Raw genomic sequence first — 12,037 nt, 5'->3', positions numbered from 1 at the left:
GTTTCAGGCACAACCAGCAGATGGCAGAGCTATCAGTGACATCATTCCAGTCTTGTAATGCATGCAAGAAAATTCAACATCTCCAACTACCCTTATGGCAATGAACAAAATAAATCCTAAACTCAACCTTAAAGCCATTTACTAGACAGTGTATTGCAATTAAATTAGAATTCACCCAAGCAGATGCTCTCATCTGACTGGGCTCTTGTGTTTTTCCTGAATTGGGAGTCTGAGTTCTCTTTCATCTAGCTATCATTAACGGGATCCCATTGTGATGCTAGCAGCCCTATACAGTCATAGACAGAAGAGATAACTGTGTCACCTGACCTCTCTTGAGGAGGATGAAAAAGACAATACTGGAGGCCAGGGCAGGTATGACAATTCTCAGGTACAAGTCATATTTGAAGCCATAATAAAGCAGGGGTTAGACTAGATGACCCCTTGAAGTCTCTTCAGCCTTATCTTTGTATGCATCTCAGAAAGGTCTCCTGGGAGAGAATAAATAGAAAAGAATGCTTGAAAAAGAAACTGGAAGAGGGAGGGAATAACACAAATTGTTTTAGGATTACACACCAATCCCGTGTATGGTTAAGAGCTAATCAAGAATAACATTTACTGGTTAGCAGTTGCCAACTGAAATTAGACACTGTAAGGCCCAGAAGACAGCTGCACATGAAAGATGGCATCATTAACATAAGCCTTCTAGAACAAATACTTTCTGCAAGACAGAAGTTTATAAAGTATGCACTGTAGTCTTTCGAGAATCATACTGCAGACAACTCGACCTAAACATGAGGTAATCAAAGCCCAACTTACCAACATGGCAATGTTTTCTTTCCAAACTTTCTTATACTTGGCTCCATCATCTAAATTTGGAATTTTAGTCCAAACAACTTGGATGCTTTGCATGTTCTCTAGCGATAAGATAATTTTCAGAACCAGGTAATTTTCCCCAGCTCTCATCTGGGTAGTGTATCGTTTAGATCTGGGAATGATAAGAAAGCTTACAAATCACCAAGGAATTTCAGAGTCAAAACTAGATGCATGTTTGCTTTTTTGGTTTTTTTTTTTACTTGGGATGTACCAGTCGCTCAACTATTTTCAAATAGCTTGAACTCACATCTGACACACTAAAAAATAAAGTGATAGAAAGAATGTTTGCTACAAAAATCTCAGTTACTGAAGTCTACATAAATCACTTATCTAATCATTAGTGATGTCTTATTATGACAGATGACAAAAGATGAGATTAAAGCATCAATTCAAAACAAAAGATAGTGCTATTGTAGTTGTACATCTGTATCTGTGACAGGAAGATATTTGACTCTCATGGCTTGCTCATTCATGATGCTGTAGGGTATGTAACCCTCTGTGTTGTTGTCCAGCAGGGTGGAGAAGCGGAAGGTGCCGGACCCTGTGGGTGCCCTAAAGGAAAAGTACTTAAGACCCTCTCCACTGCTCTTTCACCCCCAGGTAAAACCAAGTCTTAAAATAGCAGGCAGTGCTGTGTGTTGGGGGGGGGGGAGGGACTGACCTTGTTAATTGCAATGCTGCCCAAGCTAGTCTTTGAGCCTCACCTACAGATTGGTTTTACAGGATGCTCACGAGTATGCACAAGACCTAGTTTATTAAAAAATATCTCATGCATAATTCTTTTGCATATTTCAAAAGGTTCCAGGATGAGGCTGGAAAAGCTCATTGATAAAGTATTGGGCCCAGAAGACTTCTGGAGTAGGGAGATATATACACCACAGAAACACAAAAGCCTACACAAAGATACTTTTCTGAAAATGATAAAAGTGACTACCTGTTCTATATAGCACAAGCTCCCAACCGATGTGCTGCAGCACACTAGTGTACTGTACTGTAGGAAAACCTCAGATATGACACAAAGGTTTGTCTCCCTGAGGAGAGAAGACGAGAGCGAATCATAGCTGCTGCTGCTGCCAGCAGCAAAATCACTTCCCTTTCCAGTCGCCTGCACTCTAATCTCCTGGTAGCAGGAGGACCCAGTGAGGTAGCCTTCCTTACCAGCTTCTTTACAAGGCTCCATGCAGTTCCGACTTCAGGAGGAAGCAGCAGATAAAGAACTCTGCTTGCCTGATGAGATCATTCCAAGGGGAAGGGAGCGATGGTGATGCCAAGATGGGGATAAGGAAGAGAAGTTGTGCTGCCATGGAGTGGGAGGGAAGGGAAGGGATGGTGGTGAAGCCTAGTGCTGGGGGGAAGGGAAGTAGGGTTGCCAAGGAGTAGGGGAGAAGGAAGGAAGGGAAAATGGAGATGGCAGGCGTTGGCAGGAAAGAGAAGGAGAGTGGTGCCGCCAGGTGGGGGGAGGGAAGAGTAGCTAGCCTTTTTCTGCCTTGTTCAAACAATTACTGGGGCAGATTGTTTGGCTTTCTTTAGCCACCAGTGGAATGAGCACCAGCATCCCCTTTGGGTCTCTCATTTTTTCTGCTCCCACTCCCATATATGCCTTTCCGTGCGATTGCACAGTTTACACACCAAGTAGCACTGGGTCTGGTGATGCTGCCAGGGGGCATGGGAAGAAGAGAAGGAAAGTGGTAATGTCAGGGGATGGGGAGGAGGGATGGGATTAGAAGATGATGATGCCAAGAGGTGGGAGGGAGGATAAGATGTTGATGCTCAGGGGTAGGGAGAGGGGTGCGTAGGGATAGAGATGCTGTCTGAGGGGAGAGGAGGGAAGGGACAAGGTGCTGTCTGGGGTGGTGGGGAGGGAAGGAAAGTAGGGATGCCAGGGGATGGGGAGATGCTGATAACGAGATGGGGAGAAGGAAGAGAAGAGGTGCTTCCAGGGGTAGGATGAGAGAAGGTGATGCCAGGAGCAGGGAAGGAGGAAATGGGATGAAGTGATAATGCCAGTGGGTGAGGAGGAGCGGAGGGGAATGGAAGATGGATGGGATAGTGATGATGCAAAGGAATAGGAGGGAAGGAAAGTTGGCTGCGGGGAGGGGAGAAGATGATGATGCCAGGGGGTGGGAGGGGGGGAAAGAAGGTGAGCGTGAGCCCAGTTCTGGATGCTCTGTGGAGCCAAGGGGCATAAACAGTTTCTTTCTTCACAGTTTAGAATATTATAACGGGACTGGCGTGGTTACTTTTTGCTTAGAGCTGCTCTATCAGAAGACTGCACTATATTTTTGGGAAAGGGGGGGGGGGGGGGCTTTTTTACCTGGCTAGCATCGCTCACAATTGCCTTGCATGCCTATGAGAAAAGCTTGGTTTATGAGTTCCATGGACCATTACTCCTTCCATTGATCAAACCCTCGTCACAATGACTGCAGGTAAGAGACAGTCACTTGTCATTGTGACATACAAGCAAGCCTTGCCCATTGGGATGTTCTCTAGCAATGTCTAAGTCTCTTTCCCCTCAGAGCTGCAAGAGCGTTCTTCACCACACTGCACTTGTTAACTTTCAGCTGGATTTTAAAATACTGCTCCCTTTTAAGAGAGTCCCTAAGGTTGGATAAATAACCCTCAGGTTTGGGAAATCTGGATCCCAGCTCCTTTCACAGCTAAACTTAGTCTCTGTCATTGTTTTGTATCGATGCAACAGTTTGGTTAATAACTTCCCCCAATTTTCCTCCAAGCTGGCTGGAGAATGCCAGCAGACCAGTCAGGAACATCCTGCGTTTGTCTGAGAATACAGGAGCCGAGAGCAGGGAGGACCTAGCAAGATGGTGAGAAATTTACGAGAAACCACTCTGGTGTGGGAGGAATCCTGTCCACATTGTTTCTGAAAATGTCTTCCATGTCAGAAGAGGAAAAGAAAATTATAAAAACATAGTATGAGTTATGAAGCCTGGTTATCTCCGATAGCTTCATGAGTTACAAAGCAGTGTGGTCTGTAGTTAAGAATAGATAGCATGCAAAAAACCTTCTGATAGCAGATGGCATTTTTTTTTTAAAGGAAATTTAAAAAATGTTTACTCAGTGGAGGAAACTGATAAAGTACTATGTCTCTTGGGGCTGGAAATTCATTTTAGCCAGGATAATTAAAGTTTCCTGCTGATTCATTGTTAATATGAAGATTGTAGATGCTTAAAGTGAAAGTTGTCCTTTTCTTTGTCACAGTAACAGAAGGATCATGCCAAACAGGTGTTATCGTTTCTGGATGCCATGGGTACCCATAGGACTGCCACTGCTATGGGACCCTAATTTCCTGCTCTGAGAAAATAATATAGTTCCATTTGAGACTCAGAGTGCATTATGTCCCTAAAATTAAGATAACCTGCCTTTGATGGCTAGCATTGTCTTGATTCAGGATCTTGGGGAGTCGGGGGGTCAGGCGTTACCCTCATTGAGCTGAAAATTCTCCGCCTGTTTGTTTTATCACATTTTCTGCCTTTGCCCAGCAAGAAATATCCCACCCTCCTGACCTCCAGCATTATTTACAGCACTTTGAAATAGCAGCTGTGATGGCATCTCCAAGCATGTTCGGCACCCAACACGTTCAATCAATATGCAGCAAATCTTCTGAATAAAGTGGTGGTGTTGCTACGTTAATTCACTAGGACAGTGTTTCCCAACCTAAGCACCCTTGGCCAATTGGGTTTTCAGGATTTCCACAATGAATCATGCATGAGAGAGATTTGCATACAGTGTGCCTGATACCCTTGCACCGGCCTTGGGATAGGGCACCAGCTTTGCAGGTTCTGGTAGATGTGGTAACATTTAATGGTAACAGAGAGGAAGCAGGCAGAATGGACGGGTGCTGGATTAAGTATGAAAATCTGTTTCCTGAACAGAACCCCCCAAAAAAGACAAAATCTGGCTTAGATGTCCTACAAGTGGTCAAATGTCTACCCTTAGCACTGGAGACAGGGATAGCTAGACAGACAGCTGTCATCTCTGATGTTTCCATTCTCCATGCTGGACTGAAAGCACTCCTGGATCATACTCTCTTTAGCCCAAACTGATTACTGTTTAGTTTGTTTCATGGCTGTGAACCTTTGATGCTTATTTTATAATGATTACAACAACTTTTTTTATTTTTTTAATAGTACAATCTTTTAAACAATGCCTCATTTCCAGTTTTCCCCAGAGCCACTTTGATAGAGTGTAAACGTGCAAAAGGTCAACTCTTTCTCTACAATAAAGCATCTACTTTTTGAGATATGGCTTCCTAGGTCACCTGACTCCCCCTCCCCTTTCCTTCTGACTCCCACAGTTGCTCCCACCCCCATCTTTAATGATGCAGTCATCAGTAAGGATGCAGTTTTAGTGCTGCATTGTTACTAGAGCATTTCTATGTAATCTGTTGCCCCTGCAACAGATTAAAGAATTACCATTGCTAAAGGTAAACTTATCTGAACAACATTGCTTATTTCCTTGATCCAGCTGAAAGTGTTAACGGGAACGTCCTTCTGCCTGTAAACACACATTCAGGCTCTAGCTTGCTTGTCTCTGCCCGTTTGTGTGGTTACACTGAGCTACACTTAGTGCCTTCCCACTTCTCACAGAAGCAAAGTCTTCCAGTGTGGTGTTCTCCAGAGCTGCACTCACTGGAATGAGTCGGCCCAGAACACAAACCTGACTCTGATTGGTTCATCCAGTTTTTGCATCACTATTTTCATGGAAGTGTATTAACACCTACATGTCCACCTGCTCCCCCTACCAACACCACTACCACCATGCACTTGTAAAATCAGAATTTCTGAAAATACAAAAACTGCACCAACAAACCACAAGTTTCCAAAAAGGAACAAACTGTCTCCTAGCTGATGCTGCAAAGAGTGACATAATGAAGCAAGTTATGAGGTCATGAGTTTCAGGAGAGTGTGATTGCTCGGCTGTGTAGTAGCTCAAAGCCATCATGGTATCCATGTGAGGTGTATCACTAAAGCATACCCACTACAGTGCCACAGCCATCACTACCAAACCCTAACATATGTGGCCTCTCCTTGCTTAACCATATTTTCTAAAAGTAGACAATGCCCGTGTGTATTCGCTTTCACACACATATAGAAGCACATTATAGGGCAGTCTAGCGGCATTTCAGGGTGGGGCCAATAGTTAAGCACATAACCCTAAAGGTGGCTTTTCAAAAACGTACGCAAGGAAAGCTGAGCCTGTACATACAGAAGCAGCTTCTGTATTTTCTAAAAGCAGAAAATGTGTGCAGATTCCCTTTCAAGTGCACATATACATGCATACAAAGGGGCGTTCTGAGTGGCGGCCAACAGTTACGTTCATAACTGGCTATTTTACAAGACATTTGCCAATGTACTCGTGGATTTGTACACCTGCTAATTATCTGGCATAAGCCATATCAAAAGTGTTTATTGTGTACTGTTGACCATGTGGGAAAGGTCTGGGTGAACTGGGAGGAATTCAGGCTGAAGAACCAGGAGGGTCTCAATGACCTGGAGAAGGACTGGGTGAACTGGTGGACTAATTGGTAAAACTGGTCATTTCCTTGATGCGCGCATGTTTTAAAATAAATGATTAAGCATGTAAATCCCAATATACGCGAGAAACGTGTAGAGTATATATATATATATATATATATATGTATATTTTTAAAATAGGTAGGAAAAACATGCACGTTCAGTGCATGCTTATACATTGTTTCAGTGCATTGCATGTATTCTCACGTAAGCCTATATACATGCATATGTTGAGGGGCAAAGATAGGCGTATTTTATAAAATGTGGATATAAAATACTATGGCAAAACTACACACGGCCATATATTTGCGTATATGCAGCTGTGCAAATTTGTTGGAAAGTTATTCTCTAAGGGCCAGATTCATTAAGGCTTTTCTCACATTTTGTGTCTATGAGAAAAGCCCTTAGTGCATCAGGATAAATCTCCAAGAATCAATTTATGTGCTCAAGCCAGTACCGCAAATAGGTTCAAAGTTAGACTCATTGATTCAAAGATAGCAAACACTGATGTCCCCAAACTTCTTAATGGATCCCTAAGGCTGCAGAAACAGCGGGCACAAAAGGTGACAGCCCGGGGGGGGGGGGGGGGGGTCAAGGCTTGGAGGGCACACAATGCCACCCTGTCTGTGAGAGGCTCGAAAAGGGTTCTTTGTCCGGCATTTATCACATATTGTATGCCAATTGGTTTTACAGGACATTAGTGTTGGATCCCCTGAGAAGCTTTGGGACATCAGTGTTTCAGGCCCCAGCAGGGAGAGCAGGAATTAGAAGCGAAACAGTGTCGGTGCTGGCTGGCACCTGCACCAGGTCAGCAGATCTGCCTCCTGTCTTTGCCTCTGAGATTTCTCCAGCCTTGGATTTTCTCAAGCTGGAAGCCACCTGGCACGGGCTGAACTGCAAAGATTTGTGCACCAAAGCCAAGGATTTTAAGCATGTAGCTAATTACTTATTTTATTGAAAAACTGAAAATAATTTAGCAACTCATAGCGATGAGTTAAATTAGCTTTTCGGTAAAATCAATTAACATGCAGATTTAAAATAAACATCACTTATATATGTTAATATGTAAATGTTAAACCTAACTTGAGACCTGCATATCGTAGAGACTTTAGCATTGTTTCAGGTTTAAGTAAAATGAGGTTTCTGTTCATCCTCGTCATACACAGAATATGGACACTTCAGCGGCTGCTTTTTAAAATTTCAATTCATGAGTTGGAAAACCGTTTACACCACAAATTAATGTTGAAGAAACCCACTTGAAAAAAGTCATTATTTTGAGACCAATGATTATACATTTAATGAAACTTCTAATTAGATGCTAAGCGTTCCTCTGGAATACAGAAATGCTAAGGAATCTACGATATGAAGGTCTCAGGTTAGGCTTAAATGTGTCAGACATCTGTTTATCAAGGTATTATTAGTTCTTTTGACATAGATAGACACCTTGGTTTATTTTTTCTGCTCACATACTGGTGATTAATATGTAAATGTTCACACCAGCATGCATGTTGCTAAAATGATTCAGTTGTGGTATCCGGTTCAGTACTACTGGATGATCTTTCTTCCCCTAAGGAACCTGAACAGTTTAATAAAATTCCTCTCACTTTCTTGAATCACAGATGTCTGCGATAGAAACCATGACAGAAAAACTGGAAAGTTTTGCTGCACTGAAAGCAAACACAGGAAGCTCCTTACAGCCCCTCCCACATCATCCTTTTAACTTCCGGTCTCCGCCCCCAACGCTCTCAGACTCAATCCTGAGGAAAGGCAAAGAGCGCTACACGTGCAGGTGAGGATCCGAGAAGGCACCATTTCCTTGTTAATGTTAATGGTTGTACTGTGCCGGGAAAGTAACTAACAATATAATCAAATACAACTAAACTGCAAAAAAAAATAAAAAATGTTCTGAAACATTGATGGAGAAGGAATTAATTGCTCTCCATTCCCTACCCTATTTTAATTAAGAACTAAAAGCTAAGATGTACCAAGGGTTTTCTTTCATTTTGTGTCTGTGGAAAAAAAAAATGCTTAGTACATGTGGCCCTAAGTATTTTTAATTTTATATTTTTCAAATGCCAAAGGCACTCCTATTAAGAATGGCTCCATCTGTGAAAAACAGTAGAATTTATTGTTACAACAAAAACAAGTAGCTAAAATCCCAACAAGAGAAGGCTGCCAGATTACAGGAATTTTAGATGCATATTGAGGAAGTTGTGCAGCACCCAAAGTCATACGTGTTGCTTCTTTCGGCTTTCAACTCCTAGGTACTGTGGGAAGATCTTTCCTCGATCAGCCAATCTGACCAGGCATCTCCGAACACACACAGGCGAGCAACCATACAGGTAACAGTCCAGTAGTAATAATGGCTTCCCCTTTGCATGCATCCTTATTTTCCCTATTAAAACACCATTGGGACTGCTATTAGCTGTCACCCTTAGCTGTCTTTCTTCCAGTCACAAGAGTATCTTGCAATTTGCACCCTGTTCCTTAGCTTAGGGCACTCTGTAAAAGACAAACTAACACAAAAAAGGAAAAGATGTCGCTGCTGCCATACCTAAGCAACACCTGGAGAGAACGCAGTGCCTTCCATTTAAATTGTAGAGACCATGGAATTGCAGCTGTGCACGGTTACATAACCAAGTCACTGCTAGAGGAGCTAGCGTGAAATGCATTATACATTTATCCTACGGGCATCAAATCAACACCGTTTTATGAGGTTACAGACGTGCTCCCTCTTTTGTGCCGTAGCTCAGTAGCATGGAACTCACAACATAAAATTACCTTTTCCAGAGGGTGCTGGGCACCATTTGGTGAGTCCACAACTCACACACCCCAGCCTCTTTTATGGTCCTGGTAGCAGAAAATCTGTCCATCTTATCCTGAGAGCGCCTATCGATATTGCAGGGATTAAGTCAAGCAGGAGCATCTGCCAGACCCTTTACCATCTCTACATAAGAACATGCCATACTGGGTCAGACCAAGGGTCCACCAAGCCCAGCATCCTGCTTCCAACAGTGGCCAATCCAGGACACCGGTACTTGGCAAATACCCAAACATTAGATAGATCTCAAGCTACTATTGCTTATTGATTAATAGCAGTTTATAAACTTCTCCTCTAGAATTTATCCAGGAACTGTACTCCTTTAAAGGCGAATTTTAAAAGCCCAATGCACTCCAAAGCCTGGAGATATCTGCAGAAGTTGGGCCGGTGCATGCCACGCGGATTTTAGAAAGTGCGCAAGTATGCGCATATCTCCCGGTACAAAACATGAGTGGGGCATGGGCATTCCTAGATTTCCGAATGAAACCTGTGCATAAATATTTATGCAGACAAGTGCATGCTGGGGCCCACTACCAGGTAACTTTACGTCTGCTATGGGTGGCAGGTAACTAATAAAACAAAAAAACCAAGGCAAGCTAGTGACGTTTTATTAGCTAGGGGGGGGGGGGTAGGAAGTCCTATTCTTTAACTGGGAGAACTGGGAACGGACTGGGAAAACTGTTAATTGCATTAGCACATGTATGTACCAAAATCTCCTCACTTGGTGGTAAATTTTAAAATGGGTCGCGCGGGCGTCCATGTGTGCGCAGTTCCCAGTGCACGCACATGGACGCGCCAATTTTATAAAATGTGCTACTCGAACGCACATTCTGCCTGATTTTATATCTGTGTGCACATGTGCGCAAGGGGGAGGGAATCTACCTTATAAATGGGCCATGACCGATGGCCCGCAAATGCGCAGTAGAGCACAGCTCTACTGCGCATGTGCGGGCAAGGACGTCGGTCTTAGCCAGCGTCAAAAAAAAAAAACAACATGGCGGCGGCGGTGTCAGGGGGGCAGCGGTGGTGGCGTCGGGGGGCAGCGGTGGCGGCGTCCGGTGGCGGCGGCGGTGTCGGGGGGCGGCGGCGTCCGGTGGCAGCGGCGGCGAATGACGACGAGGAGCGGCGGCAGCGGCGGCCAGTAGCGAGGGAGGGAGGAGAGAGAGGGAGGGAGGGACGAACTGAGGGAGGGAGGGGCTAAGTGGGGGGAGGGAGGGACTGAGTGAGTGAGAGGGAGGGAGGGACTGAGTGAGAGGGAGGGAGGGACTGAGTGGGAGGGAGGTAGGGGGAGGGACTGAGTGAGAGGGAGGGAGGGACTGAGGGGGAGGGACTGAGTGGGAGGGAGGGTAGGGGGTGGGGAAGAGTGAGAATGAGGGAGAGGTGAGAGACAGGGATGTGAGTAAGTGGAAGGGTTAGAAGTTGTGGAGCAGAGAAAAAGGGAGTGGAGGAGGGCTGAGGGAGATGGGATTGAGACAGGGTGGGGAGTGACTGAGGGAAGGGGAGAGAGGTGGGAGTGACTGAGGGAAGGGGAGGGAGGTGAGAGTGAGGGGAAGGAGGCAGTGGGAGACAGAGAGTGAGTAAGACTAAGGGGTGGGAAGGGGGTGAGTGACTGAGGGGGAAGGGGGAATGAGGGAGAAAAAGTGTAGGAGGGTGCTGTTTTCGAAAATGGACCGAAAACAAAAATGTAATGTAGCCCGTTGTGACGGGCTTAACGGCTTGTTTTTAAATAAATGCCCAGTGACGCGATCAGGCCATCCCCAGTTCCCTAACTCCCCTACCTTTCCCCCTCTCCTCCCCAACCCCTAAACCCCACCTAACTACCCCAATTTTTTTTGTTTTAAAACGTACTTGCTCGCAGGAGCAGCGGTAAGTTCCCGGCGCGCGCTTCACTGGGACAGCACCTAATGGAACTGTCACGGCTGGCCCCCGCCTTAGCCCGCCACTTCCGCGGACCACTCTGAAAATGCGCTCGGCGTGCAGCCCGGCCACGCGCAGATCCCCCGGTATTGGCACACGCCAGGAATTGAAAATTCCCCGTTATTCAGTGGAGATGTCATTTGCGTGCAAGGCGCGGGTCCATATACAATTGCATGCACATATATGCGCAAGCAGCCAATTTTGTATCATGCGCGCACATACCCGCGTACGTTATAAAATGGTCGCATCCATATGCATGCGTTGAGTACGTGCACAGGTGCACACAATTTTAAGTGGGCGCGTGCATGTGTGCGCAAATCCCGCTTCCTCCGCGTAAGAGGGGGGATTTTAAAAGGGCCGTGCGTCCACGCCATTGCCAGTTTCACCAGTTAGGGACAGGATTCCCAACCCCCACTATTTACTAGTCTCCTTTTCCCCTGTTAGCCCTGACCTTTATAACCCTGCTGAATAGCCTAGATTTTTTATTGCATTACTTCTACGCCATCCATTGCAGTAGTAAAGTTAGGCGGCAGGGGATCCTGACGCAGGCCTGTGCATGTAACTATTTACACGCACATCTCCTGGTCTTCCTCCGACACACCCAATCCCTGCCCAGACTCCACCCCTTTGACTTGTGCACATAAAGGGAGATACGCACATACACAATATGGTGCTATCCAGCTAAATAGGTTAGCCTGCCCTCACCATGCCTCCCGCCCTGACTCCTTTTTGTTCAGGTAACTTCGTCCATACAAAAATCTAGTACAATCAAAATTACCCAGAGAAAGGGCACGATTTCTGCAGGTTAAAGCCAGTTTTACATATATAAACCTTTAGCATATGGACCTCCTAAGCAATCGCATTTTTTAAAATTGCTATAAGGAAAGCCTCTCTA

General features: G+C 45.1%; 1 protein-coding gene across 9 annotated transcripts in view; it reads left to right on the top strand.

Moving 5' to 3' along the window:
* The window catches only part of PRDM16 (PR/SET domain 16), a 769,879-nt gene that overhangs the window by 733,050 nt on the left and 24,792 nt on the right, over positions 1-12,037 (top strand). For 7 of the 9 annotated variants that reach the window (XM_029577915.1, XM_029577910.1, XM_029577909.1 and 4 more), the window contains 3 exons: positions 1,386-1,473; positions 8,024-8,193; positions 8,669-8,746. In XM_029577915.1, coding sequence (XP_029433775.1) covers positions 1,386-1,473; positions 8,024-8,193; positions 8,669-8,746 — 336 coding nt within the window. The remainder of the gene's footprint in view (positions 1-1,385; positions 1,474-8,023; positions 8,194-8,668; positions 8,747-12,037) is intronic. The other 2 variants (XM_029577913.1, XM_029577911.1) reach the window with 1 other exon arrangement.

The sequence above is a fragment of the Rhinatrema bivittatum genome, chromosome 15 (genome assembly GCF_901001135.1).
Source record: "Rhinatrema bivittatum chromosome 15, aRhiBiv1.1, whole genome shotgun sequence".
In the NCBI taxonomy this organism is placed as follows: domain Eukaryota; kingdom Metazoa; phylum Chordata; class Amphibia; order Gymnophiona; family Rhinatrematidae; genus Rhinatrema; species Rhinatrema bivittatum.
Note: the sequence above shows the minus strand (reverse complement) of the source record. Positions and strands in the feature narration are given on the sequence as shown.